The 25,345-nt window shown below is 46.9% G+C and overlaps 1 protein-coding gene across 5 annotated transcripts in view; it reads left to right on the plus strand.

The window, feature by feature from the left end:
- DST (dystonin) overlaps positions 1 to 25,345 on the plus strand; it is a 512,241-nt gene that overhangs the window by 54,377 nt on the left and 432,519 nt on the right. For all 5 annotated transcript variants that reach the window (XM_081519063.1, XM_081519065.1, XM_081519069.1 and 2 more), the window contains exon 3: positions 3,661 to 3,861. In XM_081519063.1, the coding sequence (XP_081375189.1) occupies positions 3,661 to 3,861 (201 nt within the window). The remainder of the gene's footprint in view (positions 1 to 3,660; positions 3,862 to 25,345) is intronic.

A 25,345-nucleotide genomic window follows, 5' to 3' on the forward strand; every position in this document is an offset into this window, starting at 1 on the left:
CCTGACCCTGTGAGAGGCGAGTATTGTATGCATTTGGCAGAAGAAGAATCTGAGCCTCTGAGAAGTAGCGATCTCTGAGCTCCGAGATCGTACACCTAGAAGTGGGAGAGCTGGGGTTCCAGCCCAGATAGTTCTGACTCTCGGGACAGTGAGCGCCTGGGATGCTCTGGAGCGAAGAGCTCTCCTGACGACCAGGGAGGCTGTTGCCTCCGTGTGTCGTCAGCGAGGCACACCTGCAGTGTGACTCCTTTTCCTTTCTGTATTGGATTAATAACACGCCTTAGTCTTTAAGAGTATCTCTTATTTACACAAGCAATATACCTAATGATCATAGGCGACCCTTATGTTTTGCAGTATACCAGGCCCTAAGTACTTTACATTTATTTATTCTTCCTAACAGCTCCATGAATTAAGTAGTGTTTTTAAGCTCCGTTTTACAGACGAGGATGTGGCTAAGCAACTCTTCAAGATCTCACACTAGGACGTGACAGAGGCCGTCTGAGCCCAGGTAGCCCGGCTGCTGTCTGTGTCCTGGCCCGGAGTGCTTGCGAAGTTATTTTAAAATAGTGCACGTGTATTTAGATATGAGATAAATCACAGAGGCTTATGTGATGGTGCTGAGAGCTTCACAAATGTGAAGGTGGAATGGAAATTGAAGAAGTTTAGAAAAGAATGATTTAAACAGGTTCTAATTTTTATGTAAGCAACGCTTGACCATCTTCTTGGGCCTACTTGGCAAAGTTCCTCTAGAGTGGATGCAGGGGTGTGGATTTACTGGGTTATTATTCTCCAGAATAACTACTAATGTTTTTTTGATCACTTTAAGCGAGTTTTATGTAGTTGTATTTCTAGAATTTGAAAGGCCTTTGAGGCCTTCTATTGGTAATAATAGAAAAAAAAGTGAAGTCGCTTAGTCGTGTCTGACTCTTTGCGACCCCATGGACTGTAGCCTACCAGGCTCCTCCGTCCATGCTCCAGGCACGAATACTGGATTTTCCAGGCAAGAATACTGGAGTTGGTTGCCATTTCCTTCTCCAGGGGATCTTCCCCACCCAGGGATTGAACCCGGGTTTCCCACATTGTAGGCAGACGCTTGACTGTCTGAGCCACCAAGGAAGTCTATTGGTAATAATAGAAGTTTAAGGAAAATTTGCTTACCGATTACTCCTCAGAGCACGAGAGGAAGAGAATCTGCATTCTTGCCCAAGAAGCAGGCTTGGGTCACTCCACTAGGACAGAAGCTAGTAGGTTGCCACTGTTCATTCCATCAATGCAGCCATTTCTGGGAATTGGCGCCACCTAGTGGTCACTGCACCCCTCAGCCGTCCTCAGAGTGTGTACATGGGGGGGACCGTCCAGGAACCTTTGTATTTAAACAGCAGCCTGGCTCAGCCAGCGACCTGGCTCCCTCCACTGCCTTCTTTTCATGGCACGTGCTGTGCAGCCTGGTGGTGCGTGGGACCCTGGGCACCTCCTGGCCCCGGTGGGGGTTGTGGAGGCACCCTGTCAGCCTGCGCCCAGAGGAGGGGGGCATCAGGCCCCGGTGTTTGCTGTGAGAAGTGCGTGCCCAGACTGCGTTTCCTCCTGATAGGTTTCCGATGACCTCGGAGCTCCTTTGCATGCCACCTGGACTTCTGTCCTTTTCCCTGTCACCCTGGCCTGGTGTGCAGGACCCCTTCGTCAGTGCCTCCGTGGCTCCCTGCACATGGCTCTGCAGTGTCCATGGGGCCTCTCCCCGCTGCTCCCCCTGAAATCCACACTCTCTCTTCTCTATGCCTTCACTGAAGTCTAAGTGTCTGTATGTCTTCTGAAATTCAGAAGACCCACAAGCTCCAACGAGCCCTCCTTGGAGCCTTGGACGCCTTGTCTGCTCTCACTTCCCACCAGACTTCCGCGTGTGGCTGTGCTCTGACCCTGGCAGGTCATCCCGTTGCTGCAGAAACACACCATCCAGCCAGCCATCACTTACCCCTCTGTTCTTCCCCTCTGTTGCTCCCGTGCCTGGAGCATAGACTCTATCCAGTCTCCACGTGCCGCTCGCCTCACTGAGCTCAGCTTCATCCATTTATCCTTGTGTGGGATCTGCTGCCCCCCCGGCACCCATCCCAGTCTGCTCGTGAACTCTGCGGCCAGCTTCTGCTCTGCAGCAAAGCATCGGCCGTGCCAGGACAGGCATCATTTTATGGAATTCTCTGGTGTTTTCCAAAACCAGGTGCACATTCCCAGATGCACAACGGAGCTTGTTTCCTTGTCCAGCGAGTTGTCCTTATACTTACCTTACTTAAAAGAGAAGGGAAATTAACCTTTTGTTCAGTGCCTGCTGTTTGTCAGATGCTGTGCTTAGAATTTTAACATCCGTTGAAATTGAACTGAAAGTTGCTCAGTTGCATCTGACTTTTTGCAACCCCATGGACTATACAGCCCGTGGAATTCTCCAGGCCAGAATGCTGGAGTGGGTAGCCTTTCCCTTCTCCAGGGGATCTTCCCAACCCAGGGATCGAACCCAGGTCTCCCACATTGCAGGCAGATTCTTTACCAGCTGAGCCACCAGGGAAGCCCTTTAACATGTTACCTTCTAAAAAACCCTGTGAGAGAAAGCAGAAACAGACACAGACTAGAGAACAAATGTATGGATACCAAGGGGGGAATTGGGAGATTGAGATGGATACATATAGGCTATTGATACTGTGTGTAAAATAGATAAGTAATGGGAACAGAGTATATAGCTCAGGGAATTCTACTCAGTATTCTGTGGTGACCTAAATGGGAAGGAAATTCAAAAAGAGGGGATATATGTATACATAGGGCTGATTCACTTTGCTGTACAGCAGAAAATAACATTATAAAGCAACTATACACTTCAATAAAAATTAATTAGAAAAAATAATAAAATTCTATGCATGTAGTAAAATAAAGGGTTAAAAAAAAACCTTTGAGGAGAATGTTATATCCATTTGTTAGACTAGAGAAGTTAGGTCATTGATATTTAATAAGTGTGTAGCTATAATGAGCAGCGTTTGGACTCAGCCCATCTGACCTCCAAACCCATGCTACACCGTCCTTCGTCCCGTTAGTTTTAGGTGTTAACTTTAAGGTGTTACTTGGTGAGGCCTTGCATTCCTGGCCTTCCTTCCTGAAGGGAGGCAGAGTGGCCCTTTCTTGGGGGTCCTGACCTTCCCCATCATCATGGAGCCCCCTTCTTCACACTTAGCCTGACTGTGTACACAGAAGTAAAGCAGCGTGTCTGCCTACTCTTTTTTTAAAAACTGGCATTTCTGTGTTAAAAACAGTTCTCTTTAAAAAAAGAATGTATTGAAGTGTAGTTGATTTATAATGTATTAATTTCTGTTGCACAACAAAGTGACTCAGTTGTACATACATCTATTCTTTTTCATATTCTTTTCCATGATGGTTTATCACAGGATATAGAGTATAGTTCCCTGCGCTTTATACGGCAGGACTCTGTTGTTTATTAAAAGCGACTGTCGATGTAGAATAACGCTGGACCCGGAACCGGGTCTTGCCCCGCGTCGGGCTCCCTGTGGGTGGGCAGAGGGCCCCGGGGCTGGTGGCTTTGGCGCCGCCTGAACCGCGCGCCGCAGGGCGCAGACCGGCTGACCGGCACCAACCTGCGTGTGTCCGCTTGTGTCTCCTTCCCAGGGATTCCGATCCAGCCCCCGGCACCTCCGCAGACGTGCCGCCGCAGCCGCCCGGCTGGAGGACGCGAAGCCCGTCGCAGAGGCCCCGGCGCAGAGCGAGCAGGACGGCGTGGCTGTGGCGAGGCGGCGGCGGCTCCGCAGGGGCGCGCGCGTCCCGCCGGAGTTCTACCAGAGCGTGCAGAGCGCCGCCGCCCGCAGACCGGTGAGTGGGGGCCCATCTCTCCAAGGGTATTAGATGCGGCGTCGCCCAGAGCAGTCCTTCTCAGTCTTCGGAAATGGTCAGGTCGACCTGAAGTGTACAGTGAGTCTCTGATCGTCCCGGTGGCGCTGAGCTCAGCCGTGTCAGTGTAGAGTGTGGTTTCCCAGGAAGTCCTGGTCGTTGGTGGGAGGGGAGATTGAAAACTAGAGAATCCTGACCCTGCATGCCGGGTCCACAGCCTGGATGGGGCCACAGGGTCCCCCGGCCGAGGTCTGGCCGTGGTGAGAGCTGGGCCGGGGGCCGTGGGCCGTGGGCCTCCACAAAGGGGCATGAGAGTTGGGAGGCCTGGGCGGAGGGCTGACCCCTCCTCTGCAGCTCATGTTGGGGTGATGCTGGGGTGCTGCGTCCCCTGGGGTGGCCTTTCTGTTACTCCCACGGGGCCATGCTCTCCTTTTGTAGGGAGTACCCTGGGTCTCTGTCAGCCAGACCGGACAGTTAGCTGGGAAGTCATCTAGACAATTAGCTGGACAGTTAGCTGGGAAGTGTGGGGCCCACCTAGAAGCCGGTCTCCCCTCCTCACCTCCTGAGCACGCTGTTCCATGTGCTCTGATCTTCTGTCTCGGTTGGGGCTCTCACCGAGAGCCCCAACGTGTTGCCAGGCCTGTAACCGTTAAGGATTTGGGGCTTAGAAGCTGACATTTTTAAAACCGTGTAGAGAGTAGTTCATGACTGCAGTAACCTTGCGTTGCTTCAGCATTCGAACATGGTTTCCTGCGGGTCACTTCTGTGTCCTGGGGGCCCATGGTCAGCGTGACTCTGGTCAGCTGAAGGGAGCCGGCAAGATCTGACATGATGATACATCCCTGTGAACTGTGAAAACAGCCCTGCTCTTCATTCAGTGGGGTGACTGTGTACCAGACGTATGTGGAGTTTGCTCCCAGGCCAGCTACAGTGGCAAGCTGAATTCCTTTACAGAAAAGGTCCTGTTTAACCACCTGTAAGATAAGCACATATTTAAAGAAGAGAGTCTTCCTTTCATTCTTGCATAGAGCAAAGGCTAAGCAGAATTTGGTGTCTACAAGGAGGAAAATGAAATAGTAGGAAAATTTATCCATTCAACAAAAACTTTTCTACACAGGAAATAAGGGATACACGGACATATATTAACAACTAACATTCCTGAGGGCTCGTTTGTGGCCCAGGCATTGTTCTACGTGGCTCATTTCACAAGCCTCTGAGGTGGAGGCTGGGGTTATTCCCGTTTTCTGGATGATGAAGCAGAGCCCCAGAGAGGGTCATGACTTGCCCGAGTTCACCCAGGGGCTGGGGCAGAGGCCAGGGTTTGGGTCTGGGCCGCGGGGTCCGCAGCCCTCGCATCTCCTCTGCGAGCTGCTGTCCTTCTGCTTCCTGGGCCTCCCGCCCCGTCCATGGACAGATGCACAAGTGACCAGGGCAGGTCCGCATTAGCGGAGTGCTCCCATGGACCCTGCGCTGGCGTGAGGGAACGCTGTGCAGAAGCAGACATGTGTGCAGGGAAGCCGATGCCTGAGACATCCTGAGAGAGGAGCTGAGCAGGTGGGAAGCAGAGGGCAGCATCTCTGGTGAGGAGGGCAGCATCTCTGGTGAGGAGGGCAGCGTCTCTGGTGAGGAGGGCAGCGTCTCTGGTGAGGAGGGCAGCGTCTCTGGTGAGGGGGGCAGCGTCTCTGTTGAGCGGGGCAGCGTCTCTGGTGAGGAGGGCAGCGTCTCTGGTTAGCAGGGCAGCGTCGCTGGTGAGCAGGGCAGACACAGAAGCCGGGACACCTGATGGTGTGGCAGGCTCGGGGGCAGCTCAGCAGTGCTGGTAGTTGAGACCAGGGTCTACCTGGGCGTTAGGGGGCATCTTATGCTAAACAGTGGGGCTTATCTTCTGCGACGAGGCCCTGTTGAAGGGCTCTCCTGCTTGGCTTTCCTGCTCAGAATCTAGCTCATTCTGTCTTCCGATTTCCCCACGTGGATGGAGAAGTAAGTCCGCATCACCACGCCTTTATTCTCCCCTGAGCCCTGTGCCTGACTACCGTGGGTGGTCAGATGTGGTCCCCACACCTGGTGACTCTCCTGGGTCACCTTGCCTTGCTGTCTGTTTGCCTGGTGACTTCCAGTTCACCCTGACCACTGACTCGTCATCAGGCGACCCGCTCAGGAAAGTCTTTTCTGATCCTTCCCATCAGAGTGAGGTGCGTTCTGTCCTGGTCCTCGGCCCTTTGCCCAGATGTTCAGCAGAGCAGTTACTCAGGTGAGAAAGGCAGGCTCTGCAGTGAGACAGACGCAGGTTTGACTTCCCCTCCCTGGACCTGGCAGGAAGCAGTTTTCACACTAAGAGTTTCATGTAAGGACTGCCCAGAAGCATGAGTAGGGCTGCGATGGTCCAGCCAGCTTCGTGTGGAACCTGTCTGCTACTTACCTCCCACTCCTGGCCTGCAGGGGTGGCAGCAGGCAGTTGTCTTGCTGGGTCCTGGTGCGAAGGCTGCTTTCCAGGAGCCGTGGCTGAGGGCAGAGCCCGCTGATTCAGGAAGAGGGTGGGGGGCAGGTGCGCTGCTTTTCCATGGACCTGACCCAGCAGGATGGCAGAGGGCAGGGGGCGTGAGTGACGCGGATCACAGAGATCACACCCGAGGACAAGGCAGGGCAGGGTGAGCAGTGTAGGGGACAGACAGGGACCCTGGAGGGCAAAGAACACACGTGATCATCTTTACCCAGCAGTCCAACTCCTGGAGACCCAGCTTTCTTATTGTGGAGTCTTGATAGCAACGGTGGATGAATGGGTGAGGATGAACTGACTTGTGCAGGTGATGGCCTGCTTGGCATCAGCACTCAGGTCATAGCGATGCCTTCATTTTCTTTCCTCCCAGACCTTGACTTCCCTGGGGGCCGAATTGTCTGATCTAGAATGTCTCCTGGTAAACGGCATCTGATGCATTTTACTGAATGATGTGCACACGTGGCACAGCGTATGCCCTACAGGATCTAGACAACGGGGGGGTTTTCTCCTTTTATCCCCCAAATGGGGTGGTCAGGGAGCAGCTACTTCAAGAGACAGGGCTGAGTTGGGCTTCAGTACATGTAGGAACTGGACAGGCAGCAGAGGTCAGGTCTGGGATGGTGCTGAGAACCGTCTGGCTGGATATGAGGGTTTATGAGAAATGTACGGGATAAAGCTGGAAAGAGAGAGGGGGCCATGATGCCACTGCATTTAAACTGCATCTTCTGTGCGTCATAGAGGCACTGGAGGAGGTGAGTTGTGTCATCAGGAACTGAACCGGAGCAGGGTAGGCCCGAGGGCTGCAGGGCAGGGCCCGGTCAGCAGCGGTCTCGGGGGTCTAGGGCCTGATGTTTGGGACCTGAACGTGGGCTTCGCCTGTTGCTCTGTGCCGCCATCTGGTGGTGGCTTCTGCTGGGGACACTGCAGGTGGCCTTTGGCCTCTTCAGCAGGATTCGTTGGGAGGCAGTGGGGTTGGAGGGCAGGAAGGGATGGTGGGGGCTGTCTGTTGTGAGGGAGCCAGAAGGACGTGGCAGGAGCTTTCTCTGCGCAGGTGAAGCTCACCTCCTCCATCCATGTGCGGCTCCTCGGGGTCGTGCTGGATGCTGGAGGTTGTCAGAGCTGGTAGCACAGCCTTGCTGACATTTCTTTGCATGCTGTACGGGGACGTGAGTGCCAGCCTCGGGTCCCCCTCCGGGCGGGGTTGGGTCCAGCCCGTAGGGCCGCTGGGCACTGCCTCTTCTCCATGAGCCTCGAGCCTGCCTCTTCTCCAGCTGGCACAGTGGGGCTGGCTGCGGGGCGGTGGTTCAGGACTCAGTGTTACTGCAGTGCCTTGGAGGCAGCTCTCATGGGGGCCTGGAGGTGGAATCAGCTACATCAGCTGTGGTGACTCAGGATTGTGTGAGTGACTTCACGGGAAGCACTGCAGGCCTTTCTGGCAGCAGTCTGAGTGAGCAACAGGCCCACGAGTCTGCAGGACTGACGCCGGATGTCGCTGTGAGGAGGTGACTCAGAAAACGTGACAGTGCAGTTTCAGCCAGGAAGCCCTCGAGCCGTGGGGAATGCATGGTATTTCAGCATGTTAGCGGCTCCGACCTGTTTACTTGTTCTGTGTGTAGCTTTTATACTGCAGTGTGGCTCTGAGAATTTGTGATAGACATCACTAATATAAATGATGTTAATAATGCATGTGATTTTTTTTTCCCCTCTCTTTTGGGGAAATGAGATGATTCAAAGAGTGAGTAAGGCAAACATGTATCCTGATTTTGTCTCTTGGGTCTTTGGACTTATCCTGTACACGAAGACATGTCACTGGAACATTTAGGAATTTTTACTACCTTGAAGCAGAAAAGATAACTAGATCCAGATCTCCCTTGCTTCTCTAGTATTTTGACTTTGCAGAGCATTTTGGGGTCTGACTCCTAGAGACTGAAACATCCCCATCACCACCATCCCCGGGGTGAGTGCCGACATCACTACACACTCCCTCCCTCAGCCCCCTGGGGAGCACACATCTCTGTGCTTCCCTGTTTTCCGCCCTTTTACCTTCCCAGTCGTTCTCTGGGGCAGGTACTCACTTTCCAGAGGAGGAAACTTGTCAAGGTCACATAGCTGGTGGATGATAGAATGAAGACGTAAGCCCAGGAGTTCCTACCAGAGCATGTGGAATAGAGAGATTCAAACGATCCCATTTCTAGGGCTAGAAGTTTATCCTCATGTATGGATAGTATTTTCATCACATTAAGTCTCGGTTTTCCTACATGTGTAGATGTTTTTTAACTTTTGCATCAATCAGTACCTATTTTTAAATGGAGTTAAGCAGCACAGATTAGCCCTGAACCTCTTTCTGGCTACGCATTTTGATGAGCCTGGTCTCCTAGGGCAGAGGACCTGGGAGGCAGCAGGAGTGTTTCTACCCTCATGTGAGCCTGTTAACGTAGAACTCACAGGGGATCAGAACTTGAGAGCACCCACAGATAACCAGGTGCCCTGGCTCTGACCCTGTTATGCTCTACGGACCCCAGTTTTGTGCACGTTTCAACCTCATCGCCGGCATCTCCTTGTCTCAGAGCCTCTGACACGTTTTCAGTGGTGGTCAAGGACTCTGAGTAAAAACCACCAGCGCCTCCAGGCGCCGGCCAAGCGGTCACCCACTCCCCCTGCTGGCAAAACCAAGGCTTCTGTCCACTCTGGGGCTCCTACCCTGAGTAACTGGATAATCAAGCTTGGTACTTTTTTAAAAAGTTTATTGAAGTATCGTTGATTCAGTGTTGTGTTAATTTCTGCTGTACAGTAAGGTGATTCATATGTACTTGATTCATAGGTACAGTAAGGTGATTCAAATGTATGCCAGAACATACACAGGACTGGGGAAACAGACTCTTGGAGGGCACAGACAAAACCTTGTGCACACCAGGACCCAGGAGAAAGGAGCAGTGACCAACAGGAGACTGATCCAGACTTGCCTGTGAGCGCACAGGAGTCTCCGGCGGAGGCATGGGTTGGTGGTGGCCTGCTGCAGAGTCAGGGGCACTGAGTGCGGCAGTACATAAACAGGAACTTTTGAAGGAGGTCACCAGTATCTTTATTCAATTCAGTTCAGTTCAGTCGCTCAGTCGTGTCCGACTCTACAACCCCATGGACTGCAGCACGCCAAGCCTCCCTGTCCATCACCAACTCCTGGAGCTTACTCAAACTCATGTCCATTGAGTAGGTGATGCCATCCAACCATCTCATCCTCTGTCATCCCCTTCTCCTCCTGCCTTCAATCATTCCCAGTATCAGGGTCTTTTCCAATGAGTCAGTTCTTCACATCAGGTGGCCAAAGTATTGGAGTTTCAGCATCAGTCCTTCCAATGAATATTCAGGACTGATTTCCTTTAGGATGGACTGGTTGGATCTCTTTGCCATCCAAGGGACTCTCAAGATTCTTCTCCAACAGTACAGTTCAAAACCTTCAATTCTTCGGGGCTTAGCTTTCTTTATAGTTCAACTCTCACATCCATACATGACCACTGGAAAAACCATAGCCTTGACTAGATGGACCTTTGTTGGCAAAGTAATATCTCAGCTTTTTGATATGCTGTCTAGGTTGGTCATAGGTTTTCTTCCAAGGAGCAACTGTCTTTTAATTTCATGGTTGCAGTCACCATCTGCAGTGATTTTGGAGCCCAAAAAAAAAAAGTTTGTCATTGTTTCCATTGTTTCCCCATCTATTTGCCATGGAGTGATGGGACTGGATGCCATGATCTTAGTTTCCTGAATGTTGAGTTTTAAGCCAGCTTTTTCACTCTCCTCTTTCACTTTCATCAAGAGACTCTTTAGTTCTTCTTCACTTTCTGCCATAAGAATCTTGTCATCTGCATATCTGAGGTTATTGATATTTCTCCCAGCAATCTTGATTCCAGTGTGTGCTTCATGCAGCCTGGCATTTCACATAATGTAATCTGCATATAAGTTAAATAAGCAGGGTAACAATATACAGCCTTGATGTATTCCTTTCCTGATTTGAAACCAGTCTGTTGTTCCATGTAAAGTTCTGACTGTTCCTGACTTGCATACAGATTTCTCAGGAGGCAGTTAAGGTGGTCTGGTATTCCCATCTCTTGAAGAATTTTCCACAGTTTGTTGTGATCCACACAGTCAAAGGCTTTGGCATAGTCAATAAAGCAGAAGTAGATGTCTTTCTGAAATGCTCTTGCTTTTTCTGTGATCCAGTGGATGTTGGCAATTTGATCTCTGGTTCCTCTGCCTTTTCTAAATCCAGCTTGAACATCTGGAAGTTCACGGCTCATGTACTGTTGAAGCCTAGCTTGGAGAATTTTGAGTATTACTTGGCTAGCGTGTGAGATGAGTGCAATTTTATGGTAGTTTGAGCATTCTTTGGCATTGCCTTTCCTTGGGACTGAATGAAAACTGACCTTTTCCAGTCCTGTGGCCACTGCTGAGTTTTCAAAATTTGCTGGCATATTGAGTGCAGCACCTTCATAGCATCATCTTTTAGGATTTGAAGTAACTCAACTGGAATTCCATCACCTCCACTAGCTTTGTTAATAGCGATGCTTCCTAAGGCCCACTTGACTTTGCATTCCAGGATGTCTGGCTCTAGGTGAGTGATCACACCATCGTGGTTATCTGGGTCATGAAGATCTTTTTTGTACAGTTGTTCTGTGTATTCTTGCCACCTCTTCTTAGTATCTTCTATTTCTGTTAGGTCCATACCATTTCTGTCCTTTATCGAGCCCATCTTTGCATGAGATGTTCCCTTGGTATCTCTAATTTTCTTGAAGAGATCTCTAGTCTTTCCCATTTTATAGTTTTCCTCTATTTCTTTTCACTGATCACTGAGGAAGGTTTCTTATCTCTCCTTGCTGTTCTTTGGAACTGCATTCAGATGGGAATATCTTTCCTGTTCTCCTTTGCCTTTCTCTTTTCTTCTTTTCTCATCTATTTGTAAGGCCTTCTAAGACAACCATTTGCCTTTTTCATTTCTTCTTCTTGGGGAGGGTCTTGATCACTGCCTCCTGTAGAATGTCATGAACCTCCATCCATAGTTCTTCAGGCACTCTATCAGATGTAATCCCTTGATCTGTTTGTCACTTTCACTGTATAATCGTAAGGGATTTGATTTAGGTCATATCTGGATGGTCTATTGGTTTACCTACTTTCTTCAATTTAAGTCTAAATTTTGCAATAAGGAGTTCATGATCTGAGTCACAGTCAGCTCCCAGTCTTGTTTTGCTGATTCTATAGAGCTTCTCCATCTTTCACTGCGAAGAATGTAATCAATCTGATTTTGTTATTGATCATCTGGTGATGTCCATGTGTAGAATCTTCTGTTGTGTTGTTGGAAGAGGGTGTTTGCTATAACCAGTGCGTTCTCTTGGCAAAACTCTATTAGCCTTTGCTGTTTCGTTTGTTCTCCAAGGCCTAACTTGTCTGTTATTCCAGGTGTCTCTTGACTTCCTACTTTTGCATTCCAGTCCCCTGTGATGAAAAGGACATCTTTTTTGGGTGTTAGTTCTAGAAGATCTTGTAGGTCTTCCTAGAACCATTCAATTTCAGCTTCTTTAGCATTACTGTTTGGGGCATAGACTTGGATTACCGTGACATTGAATTGTTTGCCTTGGAAATGAACAAAGATCATTCTGTCATTCTTGAGATTGCACCCAAGTTCTGCATTTGACTATGAGGGCTATTCCGTTTATTCTAAGGGATTCCTGCCCACAGTAGTAGATATAATGGTCATCTGAGTTAAACTCACCCATTCAAGTCCATCTTAGTTCACTGATTCCTAAAATGTTGATGTTCACTCTTGCCATCTCCTGTTCAATCACTTCCAGTTTGCCTTGATTCATGGACCTAACATTCCAGGTTCCTATGAAATATTGCTCTTACAGCTTCGGACTTTATTTCCCTCACCAGTCACGTCCACAACTGGGCGTTATTTTTGCTTTGGCTCGGTCTCTTCATCCTTTCTGGAGTTATTTCTCCCTGGTCTCCAGTAGCATATTGGGCACCTACCGACCTGGGGAGTTCCTCTTTCCGTGTCCTGTGTTTTTGCCTTTTCTTACTGTTCATGGGGCTCTCAAGGCAGGAATGCTGAGGTGGTTTGCCATCCCTTCTCCAGTGGACCACGTTTTGTCAGACCTCTCCACCGTGACCCGTCCGCCTTGGGTGGCCCCTACACGGCGTGACTCCTAGTTTCCTTGAATTGGACAAGGCTGTGGTTCATGCGATCAGTGTGGTTAGTTTTCTGTGACTGTGGTTTTCATTCTGTCCGCCCTCTGAGGGAGAAGGGTAAGAGGCTTATGGAAGCTTCCTGATGGGAGAGGCTGACTGAGGGGGGAGCTGACTGAGGGGGAGCTGGGTCCTGTTCTGATGGGCGGGGCCACGCCCAGTAAATCTTTACTCTGATTTTCTGAGAAGGGCCGGGCTGTGTGCCCTCCCTGTTGTTTGACCTGAGAGCAAACTCAAGGGGTTAGATCTGATAGACAGAGTGGCTGAAGAGCTATGGACAGAGGTTCATGACACTGTACAGGAGGCAGGGATCAAGACCATCCCCAAGAAGAAGAAGTGCAAAAAGGCAAAATGGCTGCCTGAGGAGGCCTTACAAATAGCTGAGAAAAGAAGAGAAGCTAAAGGCAATGGAGAAAAAGAAAGATATACCCATCTGAATGCAGAGTTCCAAAGAATAGCAAGGAGAGATAAGAAAGCCTTCCTCAGTGATCAGTGCAAAGAAATAGAGGAAAACAACAGAATGGGAAAGACTAGAGATCTTTTCAAGAAAATTAGAGATACCAAGGGAACATCTCATGCAAAGATGGGCTCAACAAAGAACAGAAATGGTATGGACCTAACAGAAGCAGAAGATACTAAGAAGAGGTGGCAAGAATACACAGAACAACTGTACAAAAAAGATCTTCATGACCCAGATAACCACGATGGTGTGACCACTCACGTAGAGCCAGACATCCTGGAATGTGAAGTCAAGTGGGCCTTAGGAAGCATCGCTATGAACAAAGCTAGTGGAGGTGATGGAATTCCAGTTGAGCTATTTCAAATCCTAAAAGATGATGCTGTGAAAGTGCTGCACTCAACATGCCAGCAAATTTTGAAAACTCAGCAGTGGCCACAGGACTGGAAAAGATCAGTTTTCATTCAGTCCCAAAGAAAGGCAATGCCAGAGAATGTTCAGACTGCCATAAAATTGTACTCATCTCACATGCTAGTAAAGTAATGCTCAAAATTCTCCAAGCCATGCTTCAACAGTACATGAACTATGAACTTTCAGATGTTCAAGCTGGATTTAGAAAAGGCAGAGGAACCAGAGATCAAATTGCCAACATCCGTGAATCATTTGTTCATACATACATGTATGTACATTATATGTATGTATTCTTTTCATATTCTTTTTCATTATGGTTTATCCCAGCATATTGAATATGGTTTCCAGTGTTATAGGGCGTTGTTTTTTGTCCATCCTATATGTGATAGTTTGCGTCTGCTAATCCCAAAGTCCCAGTCCCCCACCCCGTTCGGCAGCCACAAGTCTTTCTTTATGTCTGCAAGTCTGAATCTTGGTGTCTGTTTTGTAGATAAGTTCATTTGTGTCATATTGTGTCATATTTTAGATTCCACATATAGGTGATATCATGATATTTGTTTTTCTCTTTCTGACTTACTTTACTTAGTCTGTTCATCTCTGGGTCCATTCATATTACTGCAAATGGGATTATTTCATTCTTTTTTATGGCTGAGTAGTAGTCCATTGTATATATGTACCACTTTTCTTTACTATTCATCTGTTGATGGACACTTGGGTTGTTTCCGTGTTTTTCGCCTGGTACTTCTGACTGAGGTTGGAGGACGGGCAGGCTTGGCACAGACGACCAGTGGTCTTGATTTCTGAAAGGCGAATGCTGGGGAAGAAGCCATTTTGGGTTGAGGGGTAGAAACCAAAGTTCCAGTTTGGATATATTAAGTCTGAAATATCAACTAGATTTCCTAGGGTCTGGACTTCATGGAGTCATTAGTATCAATCCATGGATATTATCAAAGCCATGGGACTGGGTAGGATGGCCAAGGCAGTGAATACTGATGGAGAAGGGAGCGGAGGTCTGAGCTGGGGGGGTCCTCCGTAACCGAGAGGTCGGGAAGAGGGGAGAAGGGAGCTGAGGTCTGAGCTGGGGCGGGTGGTCCTCTGTAGCCGAGAGGTCGGGAAGAGGGGAGAAGGGAGCTGAGGTCTGAGCTGGGGGGGTGGTCCTCCGTAGCTGAGAGGTCGGGAAGAGGGCGGAGGTTCCTTTAACCTCCAAGCCCTCCTCGGAAATATAGAAGCAGAGAGCAGATGGGTGGTCACCAGAGGTGGGGAGTGGGGGCAAGGAAAATGCAGTTTAAAACAGTACACATATCGAATACATCTTTTGTTTTCAGTGACACAGGAAAACAAACCCTTGAATATACCAAAAAAAAAAAGAAGGAAAGGAAAAAAATTACAGATGCCTTAGGCAGAGGTGGGTCCAGGGCTCTTGACTTTCACTGAAGGATGTTTGTATTCGGCCCAGAAAAGGCGTCTCAGGTAGAACCTGGAAAGGATTTCCCAAACGGGGATTTCTCCTCCCAGCCCAGCCCTTTCTCCTACTAGAACACTTCCTTGACCTCACTCTCTTTTTCCTTCTCTTGTTGGATTTTGTTTTCAAGTCTTGGGGAAATTTTCTTTTTTTTTCTTTGCAGCTTAGGTCATTGTAAAGGTGCAAGATACTTTGGAATGTTGCATAGTTTTTATTTTCTTTAATATTAACAGGATTTTAGGTCATCTTTGTAATTGGGAGCTCGCTGCTGTGTAGCAAAGACTAACCAGACCTCCTTGATCTCGTTGAGAATGTAGGATGTTTCTCTCTCCCTTTCCTGCTTGGGGACTAAGGCGGTCTTGCCTTTTCCTCTCCTTTCCCTGTGTGGAGCCCCCTGTAGCTTTATTTGCATAACCTCAGGACACTGCCCTTTGTGGGGAAGGCTTACTTACAGCTCGCACCTTCCTTTGGCTTAATTAATTGGCAAACACAGAGCTCCTAAAGGAAATGTTTGTTTCCTTTTCCTCTTTGGAGTTCTAGAGAATGCATTGAATGAATAAAGTCAAATTTCTTCTGCTGACTGCTTCAGAAGGATTTTGTGGACTAATATCCATTCAGCTTACTGAGTCTGCTCATTGCTACCCCTTACAGGACCCTGCCAAAGATTTCATTTATTATAAATTTACTGTCAGTAGTTATAAGAATAACTGATGTCCAGGAGCTTGCAGGGTAGGTCGTCTATCTATATAAATGAATGGTGCTGATATAGATAAAGTTTAATTTCTCAAACAACTCATGAAACCAAGATGAGCTTGGTGAAGGAATTCATATGCTCTGCTTGGGGAAAAATAAGCACATTCTTCTAACTGATGATTCTTTTTGATATCAGTATTTTGATGGCAGTAAGGCCTGTTGCCATTCTGTTCATTTTGTACTCAGCATCATCCATTGTCTTAAAAAGTTTAAATTCTTTAGTTCCAGGCAAAGAATGCTTATAGAAATTTTAAAAATTAGAAAATTTATTATTGTTATTTAAAAAATATTTATGTATTATTTTGGCTGCATTGGATCTTAGTTGCAGTAGGCGGAGTCTTTGTGGCACATGAACCCTCTAGTTGTGGTACTTGGGCTCAGTATTTGAGGTACTTGGGCTCAGTAGTTGTACTTTGGCTCAGTAGTTGTGGTACTTGGGCTCAGTAGTTGTGTTGGACAGGCTTAGTTGCTCCGGTGCATGTGAGATCTTTGTTCTCTGACCAGGGATCAACCTCCATCCCCCACGTTGCAAGGCAGATTTTTAACCATTAGTCTACCTGGGAAGTCCCTATTTTTTATTTTCTAAATTATTTTCTTTAGTCTTCCTTTTCCAGAAAAATTTTAGATAGCCACGTGTGCTTTTAAAGTTTTCATGGACAGTGGTGGATCAAAGAGCTGAAAAGACAGTGTCTTCAGAGATGATCTAGTTGATTCCTCTGCCTTTAACCAGAAAAATGTTCACTTCTAACCAGAATGACCGTTAAGTTTGTTCCAGGAAGATGGGTATAAATGTCTTTATTTTTAAGGACACACTTGGAGCTTCCTTTGGAATTCCGTTTGCCTGGGGTGGCCTCTTGGTCTTGGCCTGATGCTGTGGGTCACAGCTGTGCCGTCTGTGCAGACGCTGAAGCAGTGCTCCTGCAGCTCTGTGTCTCCTCCGTTCTTGAGAAATCAAGATGGGAAAGACCTGGAGCTCGTCCAGGGCCTCAGGGAGGAGGCCTCCCGTGGTCTGATGGCTTGGGTTTGTAGCCAGTCCATCGCACTTGAGAATCAAAGTGTGGTTTCTTTTCTGGGTCACGAATCCATCTCTCTGGACCTTTTTCCTCTGGCCCAGTCCTCAGGTTTCCCAAATATCACTGTTGCGCTCCTCTCCACCCCCTCCTGGTGAGCGGCGTGGATCCATCTGATCTCTCTCAATAGTGCCTCATCATTTTTGTTTTTTTATCTTTTTATTTTTCCAGTTGTGTGGTGAGAATCATGGTTAAAAAGAAAATCCAACTATGGAAATTGAACAGCGGGCCATAGCCAAACCAAATTTAGTTTGTGCCTTGGGAGAGGAGAGGTCAGCTCTAGAAACAACAGTGATGTTTCAGGAAAACTACTGCTTGCAGTAACACTGGTGAACGAAGAATGCCGCCTGCCATGTTACTGAGCAGAGGGTGTTGCAGTCATCAAGCCACGCGCATTACGATGGTGAGCCCTGAGTGAACTCGGGGTGGAGACAGGGTGCTCACCATGAACCATCAGCCGCTGCAGCCCTCTGCCCCCCACAGCAGCCCCTCTGAGGAGACCCCCTGCCCCCCACAGCAGCCCTCTGAGGAGACCCCCTGCCCCCCACAGCAGCCCTCTGAGGAGACCCCCTGCCCCCCACAGCAGCCCTCTGAGGAGAGCCCCTGCCCCCCGCAGCAGCCCTCTGAGGAGACCCCCTGCCCCCCGCAGCAGCCCTCTGAGGAGACCCCCTGCCCCCCGCAGCAGCCCTCTGAGGAGACCCCCTGCCCCCCGCAGCAGCCCTCCGAGGAGACCCGGGGTCAGGATGGCAGGATGCTGGCCCCAGACAGCTGAGGTTCAGATCAAAGGGATGGCTTCAGTGAGCCCAGACTCCTGCACCTTCCCATACATAGCAAAGTGCTAGATTCGTTAACTTGAGATGTCTGGCTTTCTTTAATTAGCCGTCACCTTAAGTTCCGTGTAGCTGATCTTTGGGGCAGAAACTCCTGTATATCCTGCCCCTCCCTCGCTTCTTCAGAGCAGTCCCTCCGCGTTGTGTCCCGGCCTTAAGTCCTCAGTTTTGTCCGCTGAATTATAACACAGCTCTCAACATTCAGGTTGTGCATTTTTTTCACACTTCATGTTTTAAAAAGTGTGTTCATATTAATGAATATCTCATTGAATGTGGACAAGCAGTTGTTACCTTGGGCGGACCCCCAGTCTGACAGCTCTGAGTCTCAGAGAGTTAGGACTGACCCAGGTCGTCAGCCTGGATGGAAGTGGTTCTGACATTCCTTGTCCTTGCCGTCTGTTAGGGAGAGCTTCAGCTCCGAGAGCACTTGGGCAGTCAGCTGAGGAATTACACCTAGGCGTCAGGAAGGTAGATTCCAGTAAACTGGAGGAATTACGCATTTCTCATCCAGACTCACCCTGGAAGAGTAACTGTGTGTCTTTGAGAGCGTGCTCACAGCCTGCTTTGTCTGTGTGGCTACCCCAGGGTACTAGTGTGTGGACAAGTCCGCTCTCGCCTAATATCCCCAAGTCCACGCAGCAGCCTCCACACTTCCTGCTCAGCTTTCCTGTGGCTCATCAGCCCTGGTGCTGGGGAATATCCCCGACCTGTCACCACTGACCTTGACTCTGTGCAGCTCAGCATCCCTCTGGTGGGTGAAGACCAGATATCTCAGTTAATCTCATGTTAAAGTGAACTTTAAGTACTCTTGTGTAGTTCCTGGGAATGTGAAACAGTGCAGCTGCTCTGGAAAACAGTATGGTAGTTCCAAGAAAAATTAGAAATGGAAATTGTAAGGTCCAGCAATCCCACTTCTGGATGTATTTGTTGTTTAGTTGCTAAGCCATGTCTGACTCCTTTGCGACCCCATGGACTGTAGCCCAGCAGGCTCCTCTGTCCATGGAATTTTCCAGGCACGAGTACTGGAGTGGGTTGTCGTTTCCTTGTCCAGGGGATCTTCCCACCCAGGGATCAAACCCAGGTCTCCCGCGTTGGCAGGTGGTTTCTTTACTGTTGAGCCCGAGGCATGTATACCCAGAAGAACCGAAAGCAAGGTCTCAAAGAGTTGTTTGTGTGTGATGTTGACAGTAGTGTTACCTCTACTATCCAAAAGGTAGAAGCACCCCAGCTGTCCTTATATATATATATAAATATATAAACAAAATTTGTTAATATAGAAACAAAATTTGATGTATACATACCATGAAATATTATTCAGCCGTAATGAGGAAGGAAAGTCTGACCTGATGCAACATGGATGGCCCTTGAGGACATTATGCTAAGTGAAATGAGAGTCACCAAAGGACAAATACTGTGCGATTCCACTTCTGTGAGGTTCCTAGAGTAGCAAAATCATAGAGATAGAAAGTAGAATGGTGGTAGCTGGGAGTGAGGGGAGGACGGTATGGGGAGTGTTTGAGGAGTGTGGCATTTTAATTTTCAGAACTAAAAGAGTTTGGAGATTGGGTGCTCAGCCAGGTGACTGTGCTTAGTAATACTGAATTTTAAAAGGTTGCGATAATAGAGTTGGGACTTCCCTGGTGGTCCAGTGGTAAGAATCTGCTTTGCGATGTGGGGGACGCAGATTTGACCCCTGGTTGGGAAACTAAGATCGCATATGCCACGAGCAACTAAGTCCGCACACCACCACTACTGAGGCTACAGCCCAACTAGAGTCTGTGCGCTGCAAGGGAAAACCCTACGTGCTGCAGCTAAGGCCTGACACAGCCAGATTCACATATATTTCAAGAGGTGACAGACTTAATTTTTTATGTGTTTTATCGCAAGTAAAAGGAAATTGGGTTTAAACAGCAGCTGCAGGCAAGGAGGCAGAAGAATCACAATAAAGGTTCACAGAAGAAGGCCCAAGTGATAGGAACATCAGAGAAGATACATTTAGCCTATTTTAAATAAAACAACAATGGAGTATCAGAGGTACAAGGTAAATAAGAGCTAATTACAAGTAGCAGATGCTGAGAAAGCTCTGACTTACTAATTGAAGGACATGTCCTTGTACACCTGATGTGGTCATGACTGTGGATTGAATGTCATGAGGCAAGAGAAGCTGCTTAAGAAACTCCTTAGAATGTAAAGTCTTAGTTAAGGTTTTAAGGGCTATTGTATAATACATTTACATGAATTAAAATGTTACACTCTGCAATAAGCAAGTTTGATCTAAAACAGTGTAAACTTGGATTTCAAATCAAAATGTTGTATTAAATATTTTATAATGGATTTTTTTTCTTATGTTAAAAAACTTCAGAAACTTTATTTAGCAAATAGATATGTTGATTTTTTTCAGAGCCAGGATTTTCAGTTGGGAGAGAGAAGCAATGCAGGTGTGAAATTGGAGAAGTTAAATAAATCCCTTTAATCCCAAAATTTAATTGGAAATACCACTTTGAACTCATAGTGAGGTTTTCTCATTAAAAAAAAAATAGTTTCCTGGCTCCACCCACTGGACAGGACTAGAAACAGTGACCAGTCCAGCAGAAATGGCCTGTATTATGGTATCCTAGTGGCATTTCTTTTTAAAAATTAATTTATTTTTAAACTTGAAGTATAGTTGAATCACAATGTTATGTTAGTTTCAGGCGTATTGTATAGTGATTCAGTATTTTTGCAGATTATTGTAGGTTGTTACAAGATAATAGCTATCATTCCCTGTGTCATTTCCTTTTTAATTGGTGGATTTTTATTTATTTATTTTCAAGAATTGAGGGGGTGGGCTGTGCATCATATAGGATCTTAGCTCCCTGACCAGGGATGGAAGCCATGCCCCCTGCAGCAGAAGTGCCGAGTCCTAACCACTGGACCATTGGGGAATCCCCCGTGTCATTTCTTTTTCTCTTAAATTTTATGATTTACTTGGCCTCACTGGGTCTTGGTTGCTGCATGCAGAATCTTCAGTTGTGGCATGTGGGATCTAGTTCCCTAACTGGGGATTGAACCTTCTCTCCAGCCTTGGGAGCATGGAGCTGAAACTGCCTGACCACCAGGCAGGACCTCTGTGTCATTTCTTACGGAAACTAGCTCAGGCTGTGTCCAACTGTGTCAGAGTCAGGATGGCTCAAGTTGTGAGGCGGAGCCTGGGGGGCTCTGCAGTGAGAGTAATGCACGAGGGAGAGTGCCCAGGGGTCGGGGTGCATGGGTGCAGGCGGGGCGGGGGGCCGGCTCCGGGCTGGTCGCAGGGCAGCGTGGTCTCCCCTGGAAGCCAGCCTGCTGCCTCACTTGGGTTAGTCCCAGGTCCTGGTGCGAGGAGCCCAGGGCAACCCAGGAGAGTGCCGTGAAGAAGGGGCTGCCGGGAGTCACTGGGGTTGAGGGCTGGGTGGAAGGACAGGCTGAGCGCGCTTAGTACTCGGTTCAGTTCAGTCGCTCAGTCGTGTCCGACTCTTTGCGACCCCTTGAATCGCAGCACGCCAAGCCTCCCTGTCGATCACCAACTCCCGGAGGCTACCCAAACCCATGTCCATCGAGTCGGTGATGCCATCCAGCCATCTCATCCTCTGTCATCCCCTTCTCCTCCTGCCCCCAATCCTTCCCAGCATCAGGGTCTTTTCCAATGAGTCAACTCTTCGCATGAGGTGGCCAAAGGGTTGGAGTTTCAGCTTCAACATCAGTCCTTCCAATGAACACTCAGGACTGATCTCCTTTAGGATGGACTGGTTGGATCTCCTTGCAGTCCAAGGGACTCTCAAGAGTCTTCTCCAACACCACAGTTCAAAAGCATCAATTCTTCAGTGCTCGGCTTTCTTTATAGTCCAACTTTCACATCCATACATGACCACTGGAAAAACCATACCCTTGACTAGACAGACCTTTGTTGGCAAAGTAATGTCTCTGCTTTTAAATATGCTATCTAGGTTGGTCATAACTTTCCTTCCAAGGAGTAAGCATCTTTTAATTTCATGGCTGCAAGCACCATCTGCAGTGATTTTGGAGCCCCCAAAAATAAAGTCTGACACTGTTTCCCCATCTGTTTCCCATGAAGTGATGGGACCAGATGCCATGATCTTAGTTTTCTGAAGGTTGAGCTTTAAGTCAAATTTTTCACTCTCCTCTTTCACTTTCATCGAGAGGCTCTTTAGTTCTTCTTCACTTTCTGCCATAAGGGTAGTGTCATCTGCATATCTGAGGTTATTGATATTTCTCCTGGCAATCTTGATTCCAGCTTGTGCTTCCTCCAGCCTGGCATTTCTCATGATGTACTCTGCATATAAGTTAAATAAGCAGGGTGACAATCTACAGCCTTGACGTACTCCTTTTCCTATTTGGAACCAGTGGGTTGTTCCATGTCCAGTTCTAACTGTTGCTTCCTGACCTGCATACAGGTTTCTCAAGAGACAGGTCAGATGGTCTGGTATTCCCATCTCTTTCAGAATTTTCCACAGTTTATTGTGATCCACACAGTCAAACGCTTTGGCATAGTCAATAAAGCTGAAATAGATGTTTTTCTGGAAGTCTCTTGCTTTTTCGATGATCCAGTGGATGTTGGAAATTTGATCTCTGGTTCCTCTGCCTTTTCTAAAACCAGCTTGAACATCTGGAAGTTCACGGTTCACGTATTGCTGAAGCCTGGCTTGGAGAATTTTGAGCATTACTTTACTAACATGTGAGATGAGTGCAATTGTGCAGTACTCGGAGACACAGCTAATTCCAGGTCTGCAATGAGAAAGGAAGGATGAGCCTGGTACATCTTTTTTTTTTTTGCCTTTTATCTTCAGTTCTTTACTTTTTGAAATTTCAAACTTATAAGTTCAAGAGCGATAACTCTGAACACTATAATCTTCATCTAGATCATCAGTATTTTGCCCTTTGATTTCTCTGTATACACATACACCCATTTTTGGGAACAGTTTGGGGAAGTGGCAAATATCATAACTCTTCATTCAAAAACGCTTGAAATTTGTATCACCTAAGAACCAGGACTTTCTCTTACATATTACATTGCAGTTATCAAATTCAGGAAATTTAACATTGATTCGATACGGTTGTCTAACATGTATCCATGTTCAGATTTGCCAGTTGTTCTTTGGCCTTGTTTTTCCCAGCCAGGATCTCATTGTGCATTTAGTTGTCACTGAGGTGACCTCTTGTTCTCCTTTAATATACACCTGTGTGAAAGTCTCTCAGTCGTGTCCGACTCTTGTGACCCCATGGACTATAGCCTGCCAGGCTCCTCTGTCCATGGAATTCTCCAGGCAAGAACACTGGAGTGGGTTGCCATTTCCTTTTCCAGGGGATCTTCCCAGTCCAGGGATCAAACCCAGGCCTACCACATTGCAGGTGGATTCTTTACCGTCTGAGCCACCAGACAAACATGCCTAATATACACAATGGCTACCAGGTCTGAAACCATAGGAGAGTATGTGATATGTGGTTTATTAGTATTATATTATGATGCATGTAAAGTATTAGTACCTGTTTCCACCCTGATACATCTTGTTAAACCAGAAGACAAGAAAGCATCAAAGATGACTGTAGTCTTGTGGAAAGAACCAGGAGAGGTTCTTTGGAGACTCAATACTGTATCGAATCATTGTTAAACTTGGAGAGGCTCCTGCTTGCCTGGTCATTGAGAATAATGATCACAGATTGAATTACAGCAGTGTATCTAAAATCCATGATATATGATATTTCAAAAAAAACCCAAACTCTTATTGCTGACCTTTGGAGAATGCTGAGTGAACTGACTCACTTTTACAGAAAATAGTAAAGTGAAAGAATTAAGCATTGTCATGTCTTTGCTATAAGAATTATTCTACACAGTAATCATATGGTTGTGGAGGGAAGGACTGATGGAATTAGGTGTTGCCACTTTGCAGACACTAATGAATGATGACCTAGAGGGTGGTCATCAGTGATGCTGACCCTGAGGAGAGACCTCAGGTGCCGCTGATGAAAGGACCAGCACCACTTTGGATCAGACAGACTTGCACAGAACATGTGGTGGAGCTGTGAGTCAGGTGCTATACTGAAGACGGAGTCAGTGAAATCCAGACTCTGGGGAGCTTTGGGGCAAGCACTCCAACTTCCTCAACAAATAAATTGTCAGAAATAAAAAGTGGGAGGGATAATCTGTAGATTAAAAGTGGTTTAAGAGACCTATCAACCAACTGTAAGATGTAAGCCTTGTTTGAATAAACAAATCAAATGAAAAAAAGGACCCTTGAGAAAACAGACGACTGATGGGATATTTGATGGTATTAAGACACATAGTAATGTTTACATTGATAAGGGGTCTGTGGTTTTGTTCAAACAGTCATTATCTTTTAGAGATATGTACTATTGGTATAATACTTAGTAATGAAATAATAAGATCCCTGGAGTTTGCTTCAGAACAATCCAGTAGGGGAGGAGGGGAGGAAATGTGAGTGTGGGTTTCATCCAAACAACGCTGATCAAGAGATGGTGATTGTTCCATTCCATGTTCGATGCATGAGACAAATGCTCAGGGCCGGGGCAATGGGATGACCCAGAGGGATGGGATGGGGAGGGAGGTGGGGTGGGGGGGTCCAGGAAGGGGAACACATATAAACCCATGGCTGATTCATGTCAATGTATGGCAAAAACTACTACAATATTGTAAAGTAATTAGCCCCCAACTAAAATAAATAAATTTATTTAAAAAAGAAAAAAAAAAAAGAGATGGTGATTGTTGAAGCTGGGTGTAGACAGATGGTAGCTCTTCATTTTTCTGTTATTGTATAAGCTCAAAACTTTTCACAATGAAAAACAAATAAACAGAAACCCAAACATCTTTATTGAAAATTTACCTCATTAGCACTTTGCTTCATCTAGTCCCTCTTCTGGCTTTTGTTTTCCACAGAGTCTAAATTTTTGTTAATATCATTTCCAGATTTTCAATACTTAAAATTTTAAAATTATAGTTCATTTGTAATCCTGTGTTAGTTTGTAGTGGCAGCAAAGTGATTCAGTTATACATATTATATACATATTCTTTTTCATATTCAGATATTTACTGTTAAAACAGATATTTACTGTTTATTTACTGTTACTGTTAAAATGTTTTCAGAAAGACAGAAGGAAGCTATATTCCCATGGCTATCTTTTCATGTCTTTTATTTTTTCTCTTAACAAAGGACAGTTTGCCTATTTGTTGGCTTTTCACTTGGAGCATTTTATGAAGCCATATTGGTGAATGGTGGGGAAAAGTGTGCTTATTATTTAAAATTTAAACAAAAACCGTAAAACAGATGAGTCAGTTATATAGGCATATTCTTTAATTGTCATGTCTAAAAGCTGATTTCTCCCTGAGACTGCTTGTCTGCTTCTTTGTAGATTTATTGATGAAACTGGAATTATTACTGAAACAAAACTGACCTGAAGGCAACATGCCATCACATGGCGTGACTTTGTCTTGCTGAAACTCAAATGATACCTAATCTTACAGTCTTTTCATAGTAATGGAGTTCCTCCATTTAAGCATTACTTTACTCCAGCAAATTGCACTTTACATCTTCTCGCAGAGATCATGAAATTTTAATGAGGGCTGAAATGCGAGTTGCCTAATCGATCTGAGTTGATAATATTGACATCACATTCCATTATGTGACTGGCCTCAGGAGATGGTTTTCTGGAGGAATGTTATTGCTTTCATCGGGCTGCTCATACTTGTATTTCTCTGTT

The sequence above is a fragment of the Giraffa tippelskirchi genome, chromosome 8, assembly GCF_054371585.1.
Source record: "Giraffa tippelskirchi isolate mGirTip1 chromosome 8, T2T-mGirTip1v1.2.pri, whole genome shotgun sequence".
Lineage (NCBI taxonomy): Eukaryota > Metazoa > Chordata > Mammalia > Artiodactyla > Giraffidae > Giraffa > Giraffa tippelskirchi.